Genomic DNA, 25,979 nt, shown 5'->3' with positions numbered 1-25,979 from the left:
AAGCCCAGCCACATCCGACGAGCATCGGTGCCGGTGTAGTACGATTCAATCTTAGTCCTGTATTGATGCTTTGCCTGTTTGATAGTTTGTCAGAGGCTATAGCTGGATAGCTGGATTTCTTATAGGCTTCTGGGTTGGAATCCTGCTTCTTGAGAGCGGCAGCTCTACCCTTTAGCTCAGTGAGGATGTTGCCTGTAATCCATGGCTTCTGGTTGGGGTATGTACGTGCAGTCACTGTGGGGACGACATCATCGATGCACTTATTGATGAAGCCAGTGACTGTTGTGGTGTACTCCTCAATGCCATCAGAAGAATCCCGGAACATATTCCAGTCTGTGTTAGCAAAACAGTCCTGTAACTTAGCATCTGCTTCATCTGACCACTTTCTTATTGACCAAGTCACTACTTCCTGCTTTAGTTTTTGCTTTTAAACAGGAATTGGGAGGATGCAATTATGGTCAGATTTGCCAAATGGAAGGAGAGGGAGAGTTTTGTATGCGCCTCTGTGTGAGGAGTAAAGGTGGTCTAGAGTTGTTTCCCTCTGGTTTCACATTTAACATGCTGATTAGGTAAAACTGATTTGAGTTTTCTGCATTAAAGTCCCCGGCCTCTAGGAGCGCCGCCTCTGGATGAGCGTTTTCCTGTTTGCTTATGGCCGTATATAGCTCATTGAGTGCTTTCTTAATGCCAGCATCAGTCTGCAGTAGTATATAGACAGCTATGAAAAATATAGATGTGAACTCTCTTGGTAAATAGTGTAGTCTACAGCTTATCATGATATACTCTACCTCAGGCAAGCAAAACCTCAAGACTTCCTTAGATTTTGTGCACCAGCTGTTGTTTACAAATATGCATAGGCCGCCTCCCCTTGTCTTATCAGAGGCCGCTGTTCTATCCTGCCGAAAAGCTTAAAACCATCCAGCTGTATGTTAATCATGTCATCGTTCAGCCACGACTTGGTGTAACATCATATATTACAGATTTTAATGTACCGAAAACCCTTGTAAGGGGTGCGTAACTGGTGGCAGGGAAGTCAGACGCAGGAAAGCAGAACTGGGTAATAACCGGAGCAGTTTAATTATCAAAACCAACGGCATCCAGAATAACAAAATATGGGTACAAAACCCGTCGTGCACCAGTCAAAATGTGCACAAGCACTTACAACAAACAATTTCACACACAGACAGGAGGAACAGAGGGTTACATACACGACAAGTAATGAGGGAAATGTAAACCAGGTGTGTGGGAAAACAAGACAAAACAAATGGTAAATGAAAGGTGGATCGGCAATGGCTAGAAGACCGGTGACGTCGCCCGCCGAACGCTGCCCGAACAACGAGAAGTTGTAACAACCCTTTGGAATTTTGTATGACATCAGTAGCCTAGTCAAGGAAGCATCATGCAAAAATATATTGGCACAAAAATTCAGCGAATGGATGGTTTGGCAATCTACTTCTGGTGGCCAAATTGACCTGCTGACCAAATGTGATTGGATGATGGCTCTACAGTTTAAGGTCTCTGACAGGGGATTCATTATTTTGTTACCGGATATAATTACCTGCTCAGCTGGCCATCCTCAGCATCATGGCTAATTTGGCCAGGTTGGCCTATGAGAAAAGCTAGCAGCTAACCTATTTAGACCAGTGGTTTAACACCATGGTCTAAGCAAACGTTCACAACATTCTGTTTATTCTAAATAACTGATGGGTCTTTGGGCAAGCCGATTTCTGCCAGAGACATCAGAAAGGTTTCTGTTTCCATCCCGTGACTGCTTGTTGCTTAGCAACCTTCTCCCTCCCCCTTTTCTCCATCTGCTCCCATTGGCCAAAGTGGATCGTGCTGCTTGAAGCTTTATGCTTTTCAAGGTCGGTGTGCACAAAGAGAAGCCCACCAATGCAAGCGAGTAAACAAGAAAGTGAATAGACAATTTATTGTTTGGGGATTGATTTCTAGTCACCCTCTCGCTGGCTCTGCAAGTGGTGATGGAAAAACAAGGAAAACAAACCATTGGGAAAGGGGGATACCTAGGCAACAATGTGTCTACCACATTTAACCCAACCCCTCTGAATCAGAGGGGTGCCTTAATCAACATCCACATCTTCGGCACCCGGGGAATAGTGGGTTAACTGCTTTGCTCAGAACGACAGTTTTTGACCCTGTCAGCTAAGGGATTTGATCCAGCAACTTTTCAATTACTGGCCCAACGCTCTATCCGCTAGGCTACCTGCATTGTTGCTTGTCGTTTTGACAAAAACATCCAGTTTTGCTATGTGCCCCACTCAGCTTCATCCAGGCATGATAGAATACCCAACAAAAATGTTAAGGCAAGCATGTGTAGTGTGCTGTAGTGATAAAGCTGAGTGCCTGCTTATCAAAATAAATAAAGTGATCATTCTTGGAGCTGCCAGTTAATAGGCTATTAGTGCCCTTTAGTGCTTGTGTCAGGGTAAAGGGATAGACAGACATAGGGGTGGCACCCTTAAAATAGGCAGATATTGATACATTTTTAGAGATATTGTTTTCATATGGGCCTACCTTGTCAAAGCACTTGAAATTACTGGATTATGACATTGCTGTTTTTAGGTATGTGTAGCTACTGTATCCTATGACAAAATTATCAAGTAGTCTGGTCACACAGCCACTCAGGGAGTTAATATGCAACACACTGAAGAGTAAGCTTGTATTCCATGTCCAAGTCAAAACATCCCCCTGAAATAATGTGACATTTTCAACACTCTCTCAAGAAATAACCTGAACAGTCATCAACAGTCCCACAAACATGTTAAGGTTCTCCAATGTTTAAGCCAATAGAAACCCACCTCCTACACTTAAGGTGAGTCTTGTCCTCTGGCAGTGATAGTGTAGATGAGGTCTTCCAGTAACATAATTACCAAATGAAATACTCTATGTGTCAGTCAAATGGTATCTAATCTGTATTATCATGTAGTTCATTGTAGTGTTTTCTATGTTTAAGATTGATAATGCATTTTTGAGAGATAAAGAAATCCCACTTTCATATTTGTATTGTTTTATACATTTTGCCAGGTGGCTCACATTGTCTCATTGTTTATCCTCTTTCTCTCTGTGCTTCTCTGTGTATTCTCTACTAAGTGATCTTGGAGGAAAGTCTAGAGTCCTTGTGAAACAACCGTATCGTCCTTGGTAAACTGTCAGTTTAGTGACATTCTTATTACACTGGCTCTAAAAACGGAGCTGTCAGGTTGTGTCCTCTCTAAAAATGTCCATGTGAGACGTTGTGTCCATGTGGTATGCCAGTGCCTTCCCTGTCAGTCCTTTTCACGGCCATGCTAGCATGCCGCAGCACCAGCAACAACTACCCTCCTACCTCAGAAGCCATAACCTTTCACTGGCCAGACCAACTCACTGGGTGGGTGTTTATCCTCTCCGAAAAGGATGACACCTAGCCCCACCGCTCAAACATACTGTAAAGCTGCCCTATTTTTCCCTATTCATCACACACATTTTAGTGGGTGCTTATTATTTTCAAATAGAGATTTACTCTCCTTCAGTGCTTACGTGGATTTCAGTTATTTTCATTGCTATTGTGTTTAACTTTGTCCATATTTTCTCGTGTAATATATTATGTAGGATTAAAAGACTACTCCAGTCCAGTAGGTATGTATTGGACATATTTTCCCTCTCGACAATTACTCTGTAATTACTCAATTACTCTAAACCCAGAAACACTAGAATATGTACAAGTTGCATACATTTCCTTTTAGGTTGCAGTTGTTTAAAACTAGCCCTTGAACATCCAATGGCTGAGGTGTGGAATGTGTAGAAGCCTCGGCTCACTGCCTGTGTGGATGCTGTTTATGGAAGAGAGGGGGACCTTTCAATTAGAGGGCTAAGCAGCTGCTCTGGAGCGGGCCTTTCTATCCATGTTTGGAGCTGTTTGGTGAGATCCACACTGAGCGCTGGACAGCTTCTCTCCTCTCTGCCGTTTGTTGACAAAGCAAAAGTCAACTATATTATGTAACAGCTCTCTGTCTTTCTCTATGTAGTACACCAGATCTCTTGGTGAGAGCTTTTGGAAATGAACACTAATCACATTTAAGGAAAACTCAGAAATATAGTAGGGATCCAGGGCTGTGTGAGGTGTATCATAGTTCAACTTGGTAGCGTTGACCTTTTGTTTATTTTTTAAAAAGCAAACAGAGCAGTTCTCAAACATGTGGAGATTGCTACAGCACACAACAGCTGTTCTCAGTCACTGGCAGTGACATTGAGTTTACAGAAGTTATTTCATTACATCATTTTACTGCAAAAATATATAGTGGCAAGAAAAAGTATGTGAACCCTTTTGGAATTACCTGGATTTCTGATCTTCATCTAAGTCACAACAACAGACAAACACAGTGTGCCTAAACTAATAACAGACAAATTATTTTTCTTGTCTATATTGAGTAGATAATTTAAACATTCACAGAGTAGTTTGGAAAAAGTATGTGAACCCCAAGGCTAATGACTTCTCCAAAAGCTAATTGGAGTCAGGAGTCAGCTATCCTGGACCCCAATCAATGAGACGAGATTGGAGATGTTGGTTGGAGCTGCCTTGCCCTATAAAAAACACTCACAAAATTTGAGTTTGCTGTTCACAAGAAGCATTGCCTGATGTAAACCATGCCTCGAACAAAAGAGATACCAGAAGACCTCAGATTAAGAATTGTTGACTTGAATAAAGTTGGAAAGTGTTACAAAAATATCTCTAAAGGCCTTGATGTTCGTCAGTCCACGGTCAGACATATTGTCTATAAATGGGGAAAGTTCAGCACTGTAGCTACTCTCCCTAGGAGTGGCCGTAAGGAAAAGATGACTGCAAAAGCACAGCACAGAATGCTCAATGAGGTTAAGAAGAATCCTAGAGTGTCAGCTAAAGACTTACAGAAATCTCTGGAACATGTTAAGTTTCTTTTGACATGTCTACTATACATAAAACACTAAACAAGAATGGTGTTCATGGGAGGGCCCCACGGAAGAAGCCACTGCTGTCCAAAAAAAAAAAACATTTTTGCAAAAGTGCACCTAGATTTTCCACAGTGCTACTAGCAGAATAGTCTGTGGACAGATGAAACTACAGTTGAGTTGTTTGCAAGGAACACACGACACTATGTGTGGAGAAAAAAGGGCACAGCAGACCAACATGAAAAACCTATCCAAACTGTAAAGTATGGTGGAGGGAGCATCATGGTTTGGGGCTGCTTTGCTGCCTCAGGACCTAGACAGCTTGCTGTCATTGACGGAAAAACAAATTGCCAAGTTTATCAAGACATTTTGCCGGAGAATGTAAGGCTGTCTGCCAATTGAAGCTTAACAGAAGTTGGGTGATGCAACAGGACAATGACCCAAAACACAGAAGTAAATCAACAACAGAATGGCTTCAACAGAAGAAAATACGCCTTCTGGAGTGGCCCAGTCAGAGTCCTGACCTCAACCCAATTGACATGCTGTGGCATGACCTCAAGAGAGCGGTCCCAATAATATTGCTGAACTGAAACATTTTTGTAAAGAGGAATGGTCCAAAATTCTTCCTGACCGTTGTGCAGGTCTGATCTGCAACTACAGAAAATGTTTGATTGAGGTTATTGCTGCCAAGGGAGGGTCAACCAGTTATTAAATACAAGGGTTCACATACTTTCTCCACCCTGCACTGTGAATGTTTACAGGGTGTGTTCAATAAAGACATTAAAACGTATAATTGTTTGTGTGTTATTAGTTTAAACAGACTGTGTTTGTCTATTGTTGTGACCTAGATGAAGATCAGATCAAATTGTATGACCAATTTATGCAGAAACCCAGCTAATTCCAAAGGTTTCATATACTTCTTCTTGCCACAGTACATACTGTACTAGTATCACATTCCTCTCGACTGTTAATCACCATACAGTTTTACAGTTTAATGAGACCATAGTTGTTGATAATGAACTTAGTGAAATGACACAGTATGACTGACCAGTGTATCAGTAAGGGAGCTTGTGAGTCAAGCCCAAGGGTTGTCCAGTATCTAATTCCAAACATCTTGTAATGTCCAGTCTATGTTGCATGGACTAGATTTAGATGTGGGGCCAAATGTTTTGAAATTATCTGTTGCAGCTGTTGAGTGGGTGCCACATTCCCAGGTGGCATGCGATGACGGGTCCATCTGGGTACGCCTTGTGCTGAAAGCAACCAGACCCCCTTGTTGGTCTGGTTCAAGGTCAGAACTGGGCACCTAAAGCAGAGGGTGCAGGGGCCAGTCCGTATCACCTCACCCAGTTAGTCTCAGAAGACTGAGGAGAGAGAGAGATCTTAAAGAGGGACTGTCTGGAGTCTTGTAGGCTGTTGTGACTGTCTGAGAGAGCTACCTACTCAAGGCTGGTTGATCTGGTTTGCAAAGAATCTTGTTGGTAAGCTGTGATCTTAATGTGATGTATTTGCAGAGTTTTGTGTCTTTTGGAAATGCCTATTTTTAGGAGAGGGTTTTAAGGGAAGTGTGTGTACTTAAAGTGAGTGTTGAAAACACTCTAGAACATATCTAGTGATGGAAAAATTGAAGTGATGCAGAAGATGTGTTTTTCCTGTACGTCTTTTCTATAACCATAAGTATATATACACAGTGGCATGTACTCCTTTGGCAAACAATGTTCCCTTCTTAAATGGGAAATTCACCACAAGCAGTTGTGTTGGGCTCCTTAAATATTATAATAGGGATGAGTTTGTCACATGACATCTTCCAAGCATCTTATCTATCTACACAACTTGCTCCGGCTTTGAGATGATTCTTGGTTTTGAAAAAGGTTCTGCTGAAGGGTAGCTCTCTGTGCTGTGGAACCTCTGCGGATAATATTTACTGTACAATGAATAAGACTTTCTCTGTTAGTCCTGAATCACACCTTATGGAGAACAATCTATCTTTTTTTTAAAACTTTGTTATCTTTCAAAAAATCTTTAGAAATCTTTTCAAAAAGCAATGTTGTTTTCTCCTTTGTTTTGATGGGTTTTCTTATTTCTTGTGCCCCTTTTACTATACTTGGATGTGTAGTGTCAGCATTTGTTGCTGGCATGCCAGCTTGTGTGGCCTTCCACTTCACAGCTGAGCCGTTGTTGCTTCTAGATGTTTCCACTTCACAATAACAGCACTTACAGTTGCCCCGGGCAGCTCTAGCAGGGCAGAAATTTGACAAACTGACTTGTTGGAAAGGTGGCATCCTATGACTGTGCCACGTTGAAAGTCACCGAGCTCTTCAGTACGGGCCATTCTACAGGCAATTTTTGTCTATGGAGATTGCATGGCTGTGTGCTTGATGTCATACACCTGTCAGCAATGGGTGTGGCTGAAAAGTCGAATCCACTAATATGAAGGGGTGTCCACATACTCATAAATTATTTATTCTATACAGTCATTTTTCCACATATTTATCAAGGGTGTAAATAACTTCAGACCCCACTGTATAAACATATGGATTGTAAATGTCAATTTGCAGTCCCTCCAGGATCCTGCGATTGCATATGCGAGACCCATATGCAGACACAGGAGGCAGATGGTTGAGCGCCGATATTTATTATAACACAAGGTGTAGGCAAAAGGCAGGTCGGGTACAGGCGAGAGTTCATAAACCAGGTCCGAGTCCAAACAGTACAAGGCGTTAGGCAGGCTCGAGGTCAGGGCAGGAAGAATGGTCAGGCAGGTGGGTTCGGTGTCAGGACAGGCAAGGGTCAAAACCAGGAGGACTAGGAAAAACAGAGATTGGGAAAAATAGAAGCTGGGAGATAAACGCTGGTTGACTTGGCAAACAAGATGAACTGGCACAGAGAGACAGAAAACACAGGGATAAATACACCGGGGATGATGAGCGACATCTGGAGGGGATGGAGACAAGCACAAGGACAGGTGAAACAGATCAGGGCATGACACAATCAAGACATACTTTAACAAACATCAGCGCATTTTCGGGACAAATTGGACAAAATCATCTGCATATTGCCATGCAAAATGACAGAATTGCCGCAAATATCACAACAAATTTCAGCAAAATCCTGTAGGGACTGAAATTGTTTAACACAAGTAATGTAATGTAAATATGTAATCTAAATGATTGTGGTGGAAAAAGTACCCAATTGTCTTACTTGAGTAAAAGTAAAGATACCTTAACAGAAAATTCTCAAGTAAAAGTGAAAGTCACCCAGTAAAATACTACTTGAGGAAGAATATGACACTTTTTTGTAAATTTTCTGACATGCGAGCACTTATATATGGTAATTTTCACGTTTTCATAAATTCTTAGGATGTTTGTCAATGACGTATCGTAAGGCATTTGTAAACATTTTATAGCACTATAGAGTGGGAAAGCGGCCGTGCGTACAGACAATTAATAGACACTGCAGCAAATAAAGCCTAATAAGAACATCTTTCTCGTACAGTCTAGACAGACCGGTGCGCCATAGCCAATCAGAGCTACTGTAGGCCTTCATGCAAATAAGCCATTTGCCACATGGGCCTGCCATCATTCACGTTGAACTAGAATGTGTGTTTACAGGCAGTAGCAACTGTTTACATGTTCTCTTTCGTGACTAACTGTTACTTTTTTTTTTCTTTGACACCGGTCATATTCAGTGGGTGTTGCACACGTTAGTAAATTCATCAGTTATTCTGCGCTCTGGCACACTCAGATGAGAGTGCTCTGAAATCAGAGTAGATAGCCAGAGTCAATTTACAAACGCAAGAGATATGCTAATTGGATAATAGTCGTTCAGCTAGCTTGCAAACCGATTCCATTGTTTTGCTTAGTAACCAAATGACACCTGCATCTAGCTGTAGCCATACAAAAAAAAACGATATGAGGGGAAAAAGTCGGTCACTCACCCACTCCTCTAATGACATAACATCCTCCCAGCAGCTAGTTAGCTAATGGTAGGCTCTGTGTTTTTAGCTTTCTAAATAAGAGCTACAGAAATAGACATGCTAGCCTATTAGCCACGTTATGACTGATCATTGTGGCGGCAGCATAGCCTAGTGGTTAGAGCGTTGGACTAGTAACCGGAAGGTTGCAAGTTCAAACCCCCGAGCTGACAAGGTACAAATCTGTCGTTCTGCCCCTGAACAGGCAGTTAACCCACTGTTCCCAGGCCGTCATTGAAAATAAGAATCTGTTCTTAACTGACTTGCCTGGTTAAATAAAGGTCAAATTGAAATTTTAAAAAATTAAATTGTCCTTGCTAGATTGATTGTATTGACATTCCCAGTCTTAGTTACATTCATCCGTTTGTCCAAAATATTGAGTCATTGAAACTGAAATAGTGAAGGCAGCAAACAATGTACCAGGCCAGCTATGATTTACAACCTGGTAGCAATATTTTTTGGACTACCAAGAAATCTATTTGTGAATTATATTAATCATGCATTGAACTGCCAACAATGCCTTATTGTACATCGTGGAATTTTAAGTCATATATATCCTATTTTTTAAAACCTCAAAGTTGGTTTGTAGAATAAACTGAGAATTTGACATTTTCTTACTGATATTATGATTGTCTGTTTGTTTCATATTTGCAAAGTAGATCAAATGTTGTCAATTCCACTTTAAATATCAAAAGTAAATGTAATTGCAAAAATATACTTTAATATATTTTATATCAAAAGTATAAATTATTTCTAATTCCTTATATTAAAAAAACCAGACAACAAATTATTCTTGTTTTTTAAAGTTACGGATAGCCAGGGGCACACTCAAACACTCAGACATAATTTACAAACAAAGCATTTTAGTGAGTCCGCCAGATTAGAGGCCGTAGGGATGACCAGGGATGTTCTCTTGTTTATTGCGTGAATTGGAACATTTTCCTGTCCTGCTAAGCATTCAATATGTAATGAGTCATTTTGGGTGTCAGGGAAAATGTATAGAGTAAAAAGTACATAATTTTCTTCAGGAATGTAATGGAGTAAAAGTAAAAGTTGTCCAAAATATAAATAGTAAAGTAAAGTACAGATACCCCAAAAACTACTTTACAGTACTTAACAGCACTGCTAAATTATAATAAGCCACAACCTTGTGACGGGGTCTGCTCCTGCAATTTTGTTTCGATTTCCTTCATTTTAGGCAAAAATACCATAGAATGCCTGTTGCTACAGTTAACAGTGCTGTCACAATGCCTATGATGTATGCACTTGTAGGCCAATTTGGAAACAGTATAATGACTACATTACCCACAATGCAATAAGTCAATCTGCTGCCATGGAATTATGTGATGTCATAATGCATGTTATAAAGCAAAGCGTTTCAGAGAAGGAGTGCATAATGATGAATAATAATAATAATAATGACTAAGATTCTATGGACTGCACTGCCATTGAGAGTCTATGAATACAGCCCCAGATGTTTGTGTTGCATCAGATAATCTGGCCTGCACAATCACCCGACCTCAACCCAGTTGAGACGGTTTGGGATGAGTTGGACCGCAGAGTGAAGGAAAAGCAGCCAACAAGTGCTCAGCATATGTGGGAACCCCTTCAAGGCTGTTGAAAAAGCATTCCAGGTGAAGCTGGTTGAGAGAATGCCAAGAGTGTGCAAAGCTGTCATCAGGCAAAGGGTGGCAACTTTGAAGAATCTCAAATGGAACACTTTTTTTGGTTACTACATGATTCCATATGTGTTAGTTCATAATTGTAATGACTTCACTATTAAAAATTAAGAAAAACCCTTGAATGAGTAGGTATGTCCAAACTTTTGACTGGTACTTGTATTTCAAAAAAATTTGCCCATATTTAGTGACTTACTAAATAGTTTTTAAAAAATAAATAGAGCTCTATGTTCATTCTCTCTCAAGAGGAAAGGGAAAGAGGGACCTAGTCTGGGGAACAGTGGGTTAACTGCCTTGCTCAGGGGCAGAACAATATATTTTAACCTTGTCAGCTTGGGAATTCGATCTCGCAACTTTTGGTTACTGGCCCAACGCACCTACCCGCTAGGCTACCTGCAAGAGGCGGTAGGAGTTGGATAAAAATAAAAAAATATTTTTTTAGTAATTGGTAATGAAGTCCCTTTGGTGCAGGGAATTATATACCGCAATGAAAGTTACCTCATTATAGAATGGCAGTGGATTCATCATATCTTCAGCAGAAATATCCATGCACTGTCACTGTCATTCATTCTTGTCAATTCGTCTGTTGTCAGGTTTCAGCCTTTCTCCCAACTCAACCCCCTCCCCCTGTTTAGCTAATGAATGACCAATGTCCAGAGGTCTTACTGATGTCACAGTGTGGCGGGAAACAGTTGTCAGGAAGTCACCTCATGGCCTCTTTAAGCTAATGACCTATATCAGACTTCTCATTAGATATCTGAGTGCAGAGTACTATCATTTATCATCTAAACAGACTGCCAAAATTAATTTGATTGAAAATTGGGTTTTGAATTTCTCGATTTAGTACAATATCTATTTCAGTGTGCATGTCACTGAGGCAAATTGACCTGTATTTGTTGAAGTTAAATAGGCTCTAAAATAATTTCAAATTGTCCAGATCTAGAGAATGTGCATTTAGGTAGAGATTCTCAGTACTGGAGGTTTACTTGAATACAGCTTATCGCAGTCTCCTGTTGATCTTGGCCTGAGTACTGCTGGCTGTCCCTGCACAGATGTGCTTAGACCTGTCTCTGTATTTCTCTCTCAATTCAATTCAAGGGGCTTTATTGGGGCATTATTTATCTCCCTCACTCTCTCTCTGTCTCTCTCTCAAATCTTTCTCCATTTCTCTCTCTTTCTGTCTCTCTCTAAAATCTTTCTCTCTCTCTCTCATGCTGTGTCTCTCTCTCTCTGTCTCTTTCTTAAATCTCTCTCTCTCCTGCTGTCTCTCTCTTAAATCTGTATCTCTCAATTCAATTCAAGGGCTTTATTGGCATGGGAAACATGTGTTAACATTGCCAAAGCAAGTGAGGTAGATAATATATAAAGTGAATATATAAAGTGAAATAAACAATAAAAATTAACAGTAAACATTACACATACAGAAGTTTCAAAACAATAAAGACATTACAAATGTCATATTATATATACAGTGTTTTAACAATGTACAAATGGTTAAGGTATACAAGGGAAAATATGTTGTTGTATTTACAATGGTGTTTGTTCTTCACTGGTTGCCCTTTTCTCGTGGCAACAGGTCACAAATCTTGCTGCTGTGATGGCACACTGTGGAATTTCACCCAGTAGATATGGGAGTTTATCAAAATTGGATTTGTTTTCGAATTCTTTGTGGATCTGTGTAATCTGAGGGAAATATGTCTCTCTAATATGGTCATACATTGGGCAGGAGGCTGGGAAGTGCAGCACAGTTTCCACTTCATTTTGTGGGCAGTGAGCACATAGCCTGTCTTCTCTTGAGAGCCATGTCTGCCTACGGCGGCCTTTCTCAATAGCAAGGCTATGCTCACTGAGTCTGTACATAGTCAAAGCTTTCCTTATTTTTGGGTCAGTCACAGTGGTCAGGTATTTTGCCGCTGTGTACTCTCTGTGTAGGGCCAAATAGCATTCTAGTTTGCTCTGTTTTTTTGTAAATTCTTTCCAATGTGTCAAGTAATTCTCTTTTTGTTTTCTCATGATTTGGTTGGGTCTAATTGTGCTGATGTCCTGGGGCTCTGTAGGGTGTGTTTGTGTTTGTGAACAGAGCCTCTCTCTCTCTCTCTCTCTTGCTGTGTCTCTCTCTGTCTCTCTCTCAAATCTTTCTCTCTCTCTTGCTGTCTCTCTCTCAAATCTTTCTCTCTCTCTCTCTCTCTCTCTCTCTCTCTTGCTGTGTCTCTCAAATCTTTCCCTCTCTCTCTCTCTTGCTGTGCCTCTCTCTCAAATCTTTCTCTCTCTTGCTGTCTATCAAATATTTCTCTCTCTCTCTCTCTCTTGCTGTGTCTCTCTCTCTCAAATCTTTCTCTCTCTCTCTCTCTCTTGCTGTGTCTCTCTCAAATCTTTCTCTCTCTCTATCTCTCTCTCTCTCTCTCTCTTGCTGTGTCTCTCTCTCAAATCATTCTTTCTCTCTCTCTCTCTCACTGTGTGTCTCTCTCTCTCTCTCTATTGCTGTGTCTCTCTCAAATCTCTCTCTCTCTCTCTCTCTCTCTTGCTGTGTCTCTCTCTCAAATCTCTCTCTCTCTCTTGCTGTGTCTCCCTCTCAAATCTCTCTCTCTCTCTCTCTGGTCGGACTACTGACGTTCTCTGTTCGGAGGCATCCCTCTTCCTAATAAGGACTAAAACGATCTCTGCACTGATGTGTTTACCTAGCGTAGTGTACACTGTTAGCTCTCACATCTTCTCTTTTGTCTGCAAGTGAGATTTATGATTCAGTGTTTTAAAAGACATACCCTAATTTCAGGAGGATGTCATCGAACCCCAACTGTGTGTGTGTGGCGGTGTGTGTTTGTGTACAGTGCGTGTGGGTTCGCGTTAGAGGTCGACCGATTATGATTTTTCAACGCCGATATCCGATATTTATTTATTTACTTGTAATAATGACAATTACAACAATACTGAATGAACACTTATTTTAAATTAATATAATACATCAATAAAAATCCATTTAGCCTCAAATAAATAATGAAACATGTTCAATTTGGTTTAAATAATGCAAAAACAAAGTGTTGGAGAAGAAAGTAAAAGTGCAATATGTGCCATGTAAGAAAGCTAACATTTAAGTTCCTTGCTCAGAACATGATAACATATGAAAGCTGGTGGTTCCTTCTTACTGCATTCGCGCAACAGGCAGGCTTCTCGTGGAGTGCAATGTGCAACACATTCTTATTTTCAATGACTGCCTAGGAACGGTGGGTTAACTGCCTCATTCAGGGGCAGAACGACAGATTTTTTATCTTGTCAGCTCGGGGGATTCAATCTTGCAAATTTACAGTTAACTAGTCCAACGCTCTCACCACCTGATTATATTGCACTCCACGAGGAGACTGCCTGTTACACGAATGCAGTAATCCAAGGTAAATTGCTAGCTAGCATTAAACTTATCTTATAAAAAACAATCAATCAATCACAATCACTAGTTAACTACACATGGTTGATGATATTACTAGTTTATCTAGCGTGTCCTGCGTTGCATATAATCGATGCGGTGCGTATCGTTGCTCCAATGTGTACCTAACCATAAACATCAATGCCTTTCTTAAAATCAATACACAGAAGTATATATTTTTAAACCTGCATATTTAGCTAAAATAATTCCAGGTTAGCAGGCAATATTAGCCAGGTGAAATTGTGTCACTTCTCTTGCGTTCATTGCACGCAGAGTCAGTGTATATGGAACAGTTTGGGCCACCTAATTTGCCCGAATTTTACGTAATTATGACATAACATTGAAGGTTGTGCAATGTAACAGGAATATTTAGACTTATTGATGCCACTCGGAACGGTTCCGTATTTCACTGAAAGAATAAACGTCTTGTTTTCGAGATGATAATTTCCTGATTCGGCTATATTAATGACCTACGGCTCGTATTTCTGTGTGTTATTATTTTATAACTAAGTCTATGATTTGATAGAGCAGTCTGACTGAGCGATGGTAGGCACCAGCAGGCTCGTAAGCATTCATTCAAACAGCACTTTTCCTGCATTTTGCCAGCAGCTGTTTATGACTTCAAGCCTATCAACTCCCGAGATTAGGCTCGTGTAACCGATGTGAAATGGCTAGCTAGTTTCTTACATGGCACATATTGCACATTTCTAAAAAACTGTTTTTGCTTTGTCATTATGGGGTATTATGTGTAGATTGATGAGGAAAACCTTTCATTTAATACATTTTAGAGTAAGGCTATAACGTAACAAAATAACGTGGAAAAAAGTGAAGTGGTATGAATACTTTACGAATGCGTTGTATGTGTAGCCCATGTATCTAATGCTGTCTGGCCAAAAAGAGTGGCATGTCATACTCTTTTTTTTCCAGACAGCATCAGATACATGGGCTACATTTAGCTAAACAGAGGGGCGCTGTTTCGCTGTTTGGATCGTCAATTATAATGCGCTTTCCTCTGCCCTTTGACGCATGCCAAGACACTTACAACACCTGGATAGGTATTTTTACGTATCAGCTAACCACATCATACAGTATGTTATAGCGATCTGTCAGATGCATGCAACTTCTGAGCAGGGTAACATGACCATAGAGTAGCTCAAACGTGCACAGGTAGCCTATTTTTTTAAGTGATTCGTTTGACAATCAGATGAAAACATCATGCCTGGCTGTGTTCATACCATATTTAAAGGTAATACATTTACAGCTAAATGACATGCCTTTACTATTATGATCATAAATAAATTGTGCGTGCGCAAATAAGAGGTCCCACATCCCCTCTCAAAACAAGTATTTTCCCCCGTCCCTGATTACTGCCAGTTTCGACTATATCCCAGCCTATTCCTGCCTAGAAACAAACTGCTGCTCAAACTTCCTGGTCTCCCATGATGGCCCATAAAAAAACGGACTACTATGCTGTAAATGAATGTATTTTGCTCAAACCTTCTTTCCTCTACAATAACTCTCCCTCTGACTTTCTTTTGTTCCAGGGCTGACCAACAGAGGGCAGTGTGAGATTTGAACAATCCTACAGTAAGTTTCATCCCCTTATTTTTCCCATATCTCTCATTATACTGTATAGCTCAGTTCTGTGGTCCCAGAAGGCTTTATTGATGTTTACGGTCTTCAATCCTACCTTTTGATCACAATGCCTGTTCATTTGGTTGAGTGTAATGATCAAGCTCATTTTGATAATTGAAGCAGCATAATCACACCAGAAATATGCTTATCGTATGTTACAACACTAACCATACATTCTAGTCAATCAACTAAGCATTGAGAAACAAGCAAAAGCAATGAACAACAACAAAAGTGCTATTTTATGAGGGAGGGCAAACATACATATGTTAGAGTGGGCGGAGTTAGAGATGGCATGCATTTATGGCATTGACAGTTTAGGGGAAGGGGGCACACAAATGCTGTCTACTCATCTGAGGGAAAGTTACATGGTAAGATGCAAGATTTCATCACCATTCTGTATGTGATGTAGCCTACACACCATTTTATATAGTCAAACAACTATTGTCCGTAACATCTGTTACTGTACACTTGTAGCTCTGTTCTCTGTAGTCAAAAGTACAGTGGTCCACTGTCCTTTATGTTTCCAAAGGTCATTGTTACAGCGATCTGCCACTATTCAGCTCCTTTCTGCAATCTGTCTTCCAGCTCCACTTCACCTCGATGTTATTTGTCTCAAATTATGGGTGTTATTTTCTTTCATGAGAATGATGATGTGTATGTAATACATGTCTACAATGTTAAGTATTGCAGTGCTCATCGGCCCCAAATTCCCTCAAATCTGTTGTATAATACAGAAAGACAGGGGTTTACTATTTGGCTTACCCCATACTTGGTGAGGTTCAGGTAAATACATTTGTTTACACCCAGGGATCGAATGGAGGGGGTGTGAGAGGGGATGGTATCTCTCTTCTTAACAAAAAATACATAGTGCATCTCTCTTGTTAACCTTTTACTGCAGTGGGCTAAATCAGGGTCACACAGAGTGATTATTGGTAGTCTTAAACAAATCTACTTTGAAACAAAGTATACACCTCACGTATATATGGTTATGGGCTTTAAAAAAAGAAGACACCTGTACAGTACAATGGCAGATATCGAGTTGAAGTGTATTATATTTTGAGTTCCCAATATTACACTTTATATACATCACAAAAGATTGAAGTGAAATATAACAAAACTGTTTGAGACAGAGACACCGGATTTTCTAAATAATATTTTTTTATGATGAAATTATGAAAAATATTAATAACATTCCATCCATGAGGCCAAAGAGGGCACTTTTGGTCATTGACTGCAGGAAAGGGCTACCTTGATATTTAATACACTTAACACCCCTCCATGTCAATGCAACTGTATACTATTCCCCCTGTTCACTTTTCACAATTTGTCCCCACCTGTACACTGTCTGTTGTTTTGGTAGTTCCTCCGGTCTCCTCAGGTCCTCGCTGTTTGTCTGCAGTCAGAATCACCCCTCTGACAAGCATGAAAGGCTCTCCTGACCTAATTCCGGCTGCAGGTGAACACACTCATTAACTCCTCCTCCACCCCTCCAATCCTCCGTCTCATTTATCTTTCATCAGACTGTACTCTAGGACACCTCTAACACACTGGATATGCCGAGGAGGATCCTTTCGATACTCACTTGCTAACGATGTGCATTCACTTTAAACAACTGTAAGCTACTATATAGTGTCTCTTTTTCACTTTTATTTAACTAGGCAAGTCAGTTAAGAACAAATTCTTATTTACAATGACGGCCTACACCGGCCAAACCCGGACGCCGCTGGGCCAATTGTGCATTGCCCTATGGGACTCCCAATCACGGCCGGTTGCGATACAGCCTGGAATCGAACCAGGGTGTCTGTAGTGACACCACTAGCACTGAGATGCAGTGCCTTAGACCGCTGCGCCACCGTTGTACTAATTGGATATAATGACAGACTGATGGTGTTAGCATATAATTAATGATGTGGATGTGGGGAGTATTAGTGTTGGTCTGGATTTGACATTTACATCCTATTTTTTATCATTTGGGGATTGAGGTAGCATGGATTCCCTCAGGACCTGAGGCAATAGAGCTGTGTGATTTGAAGCTTACTGAGAATAGATTCAAACAGACTGTAGAATTGCGAGGTTGCCTCACACATTTTGGCATTGAAGAATGAGTGACTATGGGCATCCAATGTAAGTCACTCTAGTGGTAACATCCTTGCGTGTACCTGTCTAATCTGTCTATAGAGCTGGACCCTACAAGGGTGTGTAAAGGGAAGGGGGTCGTGACTCTGAGGGCCACTCTGGTACACATAGACGACGAGGACTGCGTCAGTAAAGAATCCAACGTCGAAACCGCACCAAGTAAGTCCAACAGAATGCTACAGCTGCTCTCAAGTCTTAGATATTCCATCATATGTGCATTATATCTCATATCTCTGATATTATGTTGAATTTTCTTTCTAATATAGAGTCGAGTGATACGCTAGCATCGCTCTGTGAAAGTGGTCAGGTTAGAGAGCTGATGTCTAGCTGGAGTAAAAGCTGATGAGACAAACTATTTAAAAGTGGAAGGAAATGTTCCCGTTAACAAAATAGCATATTGTAATATATTGATTATGTCATAGTATGAATCACTAACTTTAATGACTATTTAGTCATTTGTTTTCCATAGTGATCTTGATGGATATGGAGAAGAATGCACTGTATTCACAAGCTTTTCTGTTCATAGAAGTCTTAAAATGTTTTATATACTTCATGAAGTTCCCCTGGGCACACTTATACACATATTTCAGTATGTTTTGATATTAAAAGTGAGAACTTGACACATTTTAGTGTATTTATATTTGGTTGCCCAGCACAACACAGAATCATTGACCATGATTGCTCATATTTCCATGTGTTTCGTCAAAGACCTCTTTTGTTCGGACCTACCCACACTGCACTTTGGAACCAGGGCCTTGAATGTGGACTTGTTTGTTGCGTTCAGCATGTTAGAACTGGGCTGGAGACTGGCCAAGGCTTTCGGGGAGATGCTTTATTTGCGAGCCTGAATATAAAGGCCATTGGAACAAACGGCCTTTACAGACCACTGAATAGGCGCCTTGTTCTGATAACAAAGTTCACAGATTGTGGGAGAATCATTATTTTATTTATCCATGGGGATATTAGCATCTATGTATGGGAAAAGCACTATGGGAAGCTTTTTGTCCCTGCAGGATTATCCAGTGATTTATTTAATTGAGGATTAATTGTTTCCTGTTTGTAGTTTGGTGTTAATCTCTGAAACAGGTTCATCGCCAAAAGACAAATATTGCCAAGAGTACAGTAGTTTGTGTATCTTTCAGTATTGTTAGGTTTCTGAGAGGATCGTCTTGCACTGCTATTCGCTGGCCAAAATTAGATTGTTTTGGGATCATTTCAGGTAGTTGGATCGGCCAGATCAATGGAGACAGCTCTCTAACAGGATTGGCTGAGGGATGCTTCCACAACATCACAGCTGATTTACCTACAGTCAACAGAACTCAACCCCAGGTATGTATTATCTAATCAGTGAATAAGCTTTTGTTAATTTCCCCTATTTATGGGATAATACTGTAAATTGGATAATTCTATGCTTGTTTAATGTGATTAAAACCAGATTTAATTGTGATAGAAATAGCTATATTTGGTGTATTTTTTTGCTGTCAATTGAAGTTATTATTTCTTTGCGAAACCAGAATATATTAATATGCAACCTCTTGGCCGTTTACTTCGTTTATTGTTGTTATTCAAAACTTTTGTAAGAGAGGAACAGCATCACTTACAATTTCATTAATAAAGCCGAACAGCATCACTTACGTGTTTTATTCGCTTATTACCAGGGAAGTTCTCCCGTGAGCACAGAAGAACGGCAGTTTCTTGCCTTTGACTTTCAGAACCATATTACATCGACAAAGGCTCCCTCTGCCTACCCATCCACCACCAAAACGGTCAACCCAACCATAGGTCTGCTACAACACAACAGAGGTAAGCACCTCTGATTCTGGGTCATACTGTATGTGGGTTATGGGTGAAATTGCCATGCCAACAGTTGACCACACTATGAAGTATGGACTCCATTGATCTGTTTAAATGGAAAGTTCCGACACTGAAAGCTTTTTTAAATAACTCAAAAGTATGGAATATCAGATCAATCAGGTACAACAATGCTTCAGTGTCCTTCACTTTGTGTGCCAATAGCAGTTTTGTTATCAATATCTGTTTAGTCGTCAGACATTGCTGCATTGTTTTTTTGTGCATCCATGTGTCTGGGATGCTTTTTGCAGTCGACACAGCATGCTTAATGTTTGCCATCAGCCTCATGTCTGCCCAATACGCCAACGTTTTATGCCCCTGCTCTGAGATATTGGATTTTTTTTGTACCTCACGGATGGAGAGTACTCAATGATATCTAATTGATAAATTACTTTTATATATAATTTGGTATCTCAAACTAAGTATTTTCATTGCTGTGGCTTTTGTAGGTAATCTGTTCATAATCATGTTTGTCCATTGAAATTACTGTATATCATTTGCATAGTATGCTTGTGGATTATATGGGGTAAACTGGTTGGCCACCATTTACGTAGACCTATAGTACAGTGCATCTACTCATCAAGGGAAACAAATTTTGACTTGTAGTACCCAGCTTCTCTTCCCTTTGACACAGCAATGTTGGCTTTTTCAGACCACACCCCAGAGAGGGACAAATTGTCTGATCCAGGACCTGTAGTTGGGGCAGAGAGAGAACAGAGCCAATACCCAGATATGGACGGCAAGAGGATGAGGTTCTCACAATCCCCTGTCTTGGGCCCACTGAACCAGCCCAACCTGCCAGTACGGGTAAGAACACAAACCTATGTACAGGCCCAAAAACATTGTAATCTACTTTGTGCCTTTTTAAAATAATCTTCACAGGGCATTTTTAATTTGATGCTGAGGAGTACACATGGCCACAGGAAGATGTTTAGGGCTGGGGGGGTTCTACCCGTGCTGCTGATGGCTATTTTGGTCCGCTCATACAGGAGTAATAAAGGCCCAGTATAGTACTTTTGTGATATTTTTTTATATATTTTTTAAATTCTGATTTTTCAGCACCCGTACTTCCTACACCTATTGGAGTACAGTGTTGAAAATCAATATGCCTGACCGCCAATCGCCAATCCACTCTTACCCATATATTTGTCATAACCCCTGTTTATTTTTGAGATATGGCAAAAACCATGACTATGTTAATTTCAGAACACAGAGAAGTCCAAGGACTGGTACAAGAACATGTTTAAACAAATACACCGAATTCCAGGTAAGGGGATCATCATGAAAATCAAACTCACCGTTCCCGTGTGTGTTTGACTTGATATCAGTTGTTTCTGTCAAGCCGTTGTCTTTGTGAGTTCTGCGAGTGTGTTCATTGCTGTCACGCTGTGTGTGTTTTGTGTCTCCGTCGCCTCGCTCAGAACCTGTTGAGGAAAACCCATACCGCCCCACCTACATATTCCCTGAATTCTATGATCCTAGACAGATGAAAACCACAGGTACCCAATTGCAATCATGGCTCCACTTCCTGACTTTACTAATCATGTATAACTCCTTCATAATGACCTTATTACTGCATTGACTCTCCTTTTGTTACTTACCGTTGCCTTGATAGAATTGAAAGTGGGTCAGTAAATTGAGCACTTGATTGCTTAGCGAAACTATGAGTGATACTAATAGAAAACGACGCTGCGAATTCACTTTAACTGTTTGATATTTAGCACGAATGCAAAGCATAACATTTTGCATGAACTAATCCATACACAATGGATTGGACGCTCTGCTCATGTTTTAAAATGTATATATTTATGTACAGACATTTCCTGGCAAGTCCCAAGTTCTTCCTAAACAAAAGATGCAGTACTGTAGCTAGTTTTGAGCCACTAGATGGTGCTCAAGTGCATGGATTACAACAAACAAGCTCGACAGAGAGGCTTTGTATGTCCTGTCCAGGCAGTAGTAGACCACACGGCCTGTGTTCCATCTACAGTACATTGTTAGCCTTTTTACACTAGACTAGTTTAAATCGGTCTAGTCGGTGTAAAAACGCTCTATTTGTGTGCGTATGTGTATTCAGTTATTCTGCATTGACACACTGAAATAATAGTTATTTAGCTGTTTGTACTATTTAACAGTTGTCTGTTCGTACTATCTATCTAACAGTTGACAGTTGTTTTTAAATCATAACTGCCCTTGCATGCCGTTCTGTTCAGTATGTACTGTGTATAGATGTACTTCCTTTCCCTTTGTTTCTGCTCATGTCTGCTTCCAGGCAAGCTGATATGTCTAGTTATTCACTGAATCGATCAATCAATTGGGCAATAAATCAAACAGTTCGAAGAAGGTTTGTACAAAATGTGTAGACTATTCTGAGATTTCCAAGAAGAGCATTACTTATTCATAAGGATGTTAATCGATTGGATCCATTTTTAGAGAAGTAATGCTTCTTCCAAAGGGTTTTGACTGACACAACCTATGAAAAGGACTCTATTTACAGTGTATTTGAAGAAATATAATGTCTGAACTAATAGAATAAAGGACACACTGTACTGGGGAATTACAGAAGAGGAAGAGATACTTACTGTGCCCTTTGAAGAGCCGTACCGGGTCTTATAGCCTTAAATGTGATATAAGGTTCTGGCTATACCCTGCGTTACAGCTGAAATACATACTGTATATATCAGCATAATGTATTTGAATTTGAGAATTCATTTTAATCGTGATTAGATGTTCATAATAAAAAATATGACCCCTCCAGGAAAGCTATTGTTGTGGATGCATGTTATTGCTATAACGTGCCTTTTCGGTCTGTAATCCCCCCCCCCAAAAAAAACAATGTTTTATACTATTTTTATTCTTAATCAGACTTCTGTTCTATATAACTTTGAACGTGCGTTAGGGCAGGGTTTCCCAATCTCGGTCCTATAATAATATAGTGTGGCACGGCTGCTACCAAAGTGACCTCTACTGGTTATACTGAGTGTCTACATATGTAGCACCACTATAACAAGCTAATTTAACAGACAATAGATTGGGTCACCCTTGATTAACATTGCATAGCTTAGACCCTATACAAGTGGAACTGCCAGTGGATTGACCTTGTGTATGTTAATAAGTACATGTTTATAGTTGATAAATAATAACGTTTTTTTTCTCTCTCTTTCAGATGATGGTCCCTCCCCCTACGGTTTTGTGGAAGATGGTGAGTTTCTTCAATTGTCATTCTCATAGATTGAGAAATTCATATGATATCTATATTGTGATCTCAATAGCATGATCTTTGGATTTTTACATTTACTGTACAATCAAATTGTACAGTAGACACTTTCATCACTGACAAGAGATTTCAGTTTATTTAAGTTTACGATAAACATTACAGGCTGCTTTCACAGCAGTGTCTGTTGTTCTTGTGTGTTTATTTTCAGTGAAAGGGGTCCCACGGTCAAAAAGTGCTGCTGAAGTTGACCATAGGTTGTCTATGCCTGTGCCAACCCGGTCCTCTTCCCTCAAACCTTCCAAAAGGTAAGTACTTTTCTATTGCTGCTTCCCTTTAACATGGATAGTAGTATAGTGTATCTGCGAAGACCTTTTAACCCATTGAACTCACTCTTCATAATACATTCATTGCCTCTGCAGAGCAGTTCACAAGGGGATGCATTTTTGGTAGCACTTTTACGTGAGGGACTGTAATGAGATACAGTAAGAGGTATACGATTATATTCATGTTTGGTGTGATAGTGAATATTTAACGAGGTACAGTGTACACACACCACGTACCATGTAACCGACACACTTCTGAACACATGCTTGTCAAAGATTCAAGAATTCAAATTTTGTGTTTATATTAGATGTTGTTTTTGTTTGTTTTAGGAATTAGAAGTAGACAAGTACAGAGCAGTACATCTGTTCCTCACCTCTGACATTGAATCGCGGTAACTGTGGTAACCTCCAGTTAGGTCCTCTCTGACCTCTACTACCTCAGGTGCTTGTTGTCATACTAGGTGTGACTAAACAGCCTCCTCACCTCTCCCCTTGCCCTGACAAAGAACATCCACTCTCCTAGGCGTGTGGAGGAATGAGTGATTAATTCATGAAGGAAGACAGGTGATAGAGGATAAACTGTTTGCGCACGGAAGCTGAGGATGGCGTGCCTGGTTGGCTCTAGCGCCTTCCTTGGTGTGTACATGTTTCCTCTAGTTGCTGTACCTCTAGCGTCTGAACCTTCTGAGGGCCGCATTTGAGTTTTTTGACCGCTTGTGAATTACTCTCTGCTCTTTGAGAGTAACTACTCTCTGCTCTTTATACTTGTTTTTACAAGTATAACTTTTGATGAAATACCTGGATTTTCCCACTACAATAGGCTGTTTGATCCGTAACTAACGGGTATAATAGAAAGCATGTGTTTCAAACTTTAAAATATTAAATGCAACACTAGGCCCAATTGTTTTAGTCTGCTTATTCCCAGTGGAATCATAGTGGAACCAAGGTGGAACCAAAGGAACCATTGTGGAATTCTATATCCTGAAGCAGATCAAATTGACTACACCTTGTGATGTATTCTCTCAGGAAATGCAGCTCGGGTCTTTGGTTCAGTCTACTTAGCGAGCATGACTTGATTCATGCCTTGACATGACTGTATATTTGATTATTTATATAAAAAATAATAAGACAGCTCTGATGGAGAGAGCGAGAACGAGAGAGAACGACATGGAAAAAGAGATGGAGAGTGGGAGGGGCATGAGCTTTACTGTATGGGAAAACGCTGCTGATAATAGAGCTGTCACCCCAAAAGCTAGCCCCAGCCGGTTCCCATGGAGACTGCTTGACTTGATAGGGATTTGCTCTCCCCTCCCTCCTGCAGGAACGAGTGGGAGCCCCCTGACAAAAAGGTAGACACTAGGAAGTACCGTGCCGAGCCCAAAAGCATCTTCGAGTACGAGCCGGGAAAATCATCGGTGCTGAAACTGGAGAGAAAGGTACGACAGCCGTGCCACGTGTGTGTTTCTGTGTTTGCCTCTGCAGTCTCTATACTACGCATGTTGTGTAAGCTGTTTCCCTCTAAGAGCTTAGGGTGGCTGCTTCACTAACTAGGGCAGCTCTAGTAGGCAACGCATGTATAGACTGAATTTCCATGTGTACAACATTCCTAAAGGGGGATCCTATTACAATGACAGATGACCGATCTGGCGGTGTGGAGGTATCACTTTCAAGCCATGGCCATTGTCTTGCAGTGTTTCAACCTTGAATTGGCTTGAATTTGTTGGGAAAGGAGTCGGACAAATGCCTGTAAAAAATAAATAATGCAATGGATATTGTGACATCAGGCAATGTCCTTGTGGGGTCTCTTTTTTCATTACCTTTGACAATATGAATACCGGTAGGTAGATCATTGTCCCAGTACAGTGTGCACTACCAGGTATCAATTGAAATTATAGAATCAACTCCATCAAAGAGGAATTAAAGGCCCACTGTGATATTTACAGTCATTTTCAATGGCATGCAACCATTGATTCTTAAAGAGTATCACTTAGAATTGCCTCGTGAGATTCATTAAGGAGTAGGCCTTTAAATAAATGCTGCATATATTGTTTAAGCTGAGAGTTGGTTTAGCTAGCAGCCTCTTTGTGTGGCTCATACAGAATAGAATAGAGTTGCATCTCCTCTACAGTAGAATAGTTATTTGATTATATCATAATGCGATCATTGTTTTGTCTCTTATGGTAAGCTATTAAGGGTTATGATGCGGTTCTGCACCAATCCCAGTGGCACCATATACTGAACAGTAGAGAACAGGGCCTTGTTTATGCTGTCCATCGTTGTCAGACAGACACTGCATGTGACGTGACAGTCTCTGTAATTACAGACCATGGTCAGTGGTTCTGTGTCAGGTTCCTGGCAGCATTAGCGGCAGGCTACACGGACTCTTACTTTCATTTAGCCTATTATACTGTAGCTGTAGTTGTGTCAATTCTTGTCTTTCTCATTGCCATTGTGGCTCAATGATTGATGTAAACAAGTCAAAATCAAATTGACATGCTAGTAGACTATTTATATTGACATTTAGAATAAGTAAAATTAGAATATTTCACAAATAAGAATACAAAAGCAGATGGGACCCATCAAAATATGTAGTATTACACCTGCTTATCTTCTCTTACACGTATGCACACACTGCACACTACAGTTAAGTACGATTCAGGTGACTGCTTCATATTATTTTTTGAAGTCACATGTTATGTGCATTCTATGTCTTTATACATTCGAGAACAAGATTCCAATTAGAGAGAACAAGATCCTAAAGTATATGATCCTAATTCCAAAATGTCCTTCTTTTTTTCACCTTGGATAATTCACCGGGCAC

At 40.3% G+C, this 25,979-nt stretch overlaps 1 protein-coding gene across 5 annotated transcripts in view; it reads left to right on the top strand.

Moving 5' to 3' along the window:
• LOC124038115 (sorbin and SH3 domain-containing protein 1-like) overlaps positions 1-25,979 on the top strand; it is a 64,760-nt gene that overhangs the window by 7,033 nt on the left and 31,748 nt on the right. For 2 of the 5 annotated variants that reach the window (XM_046353591.1, XM_046353587.1), the window contains exons 1-12: positions 6,219-6,407; positions 15,541-15,583; positions 16,992-17,087; positions 17,810-17,926; positions 18,987-19,096; positions 19,426-19,570; positions 20,271-20,425; positions 20,825-20,885; positions 21,040-21,117; positions 22,785-22,820; positions 23,044-23,140; positions 24,480-24,594. In XM_046353591.1, coding sequence (XP_046209547.1) covers positions 17,054-17,087; positions 17,810-17,926; positions 18,987-19,096; positions 19,426-19,570; positions 20,271-20,425; positions 20,825-20,885; positions 21,040-21,117; positions 22,785-22,820; positions 23,044-23,140; positions 24,480-24,594 — 948 coding nt within the window. In that variant the 5' untranslated portion in view covers positions 6,219-6,407; positions 15,541-15,583; positions 16,992-17,053. Of the gene's footprint in view, positions 1-6,218; positions 6,408-15,540; positions 15,584-16,991; positions 17,088-17,809; positions 17,927-18,986; positions 19,097-19,425; positions 19,571-20,270; positions 20,426-20,824; positions 20,886-21,039; positions 21,118-22,784; positions 22,821-23,043; positions 23,141-24,479; positions 24,595-25,979 lie in introns of those variants that run through there. The other 3 variants (XM_046353589.1, XM_046353588.1, XM_046353590.1) reach the window with 3 other exon arrangements.

This window comes from Oncorhynchus gorbuscha, linkage group LG06 (genome assembly GCF_021184085.1).
Source record: "Oncorhynchus gorbuscha isolate QuinsamMale2020 ecotype Even-year linkage group LG06, OgorEven_v1.0, whole genome shotgun sequence".
Lineage (NCBI taxonomy): Eukaryota > Metazoa > Chordata > Actinopteri > Salmoniformes > Salmonidae > Oncorhynchus > Oncorhynchus gorbuscha.
The sequence above is the reverse complement of the archived record's forward strand: the minus strand, read 5'-3'. Positions and strand labels throughout refer to the sequence as shown.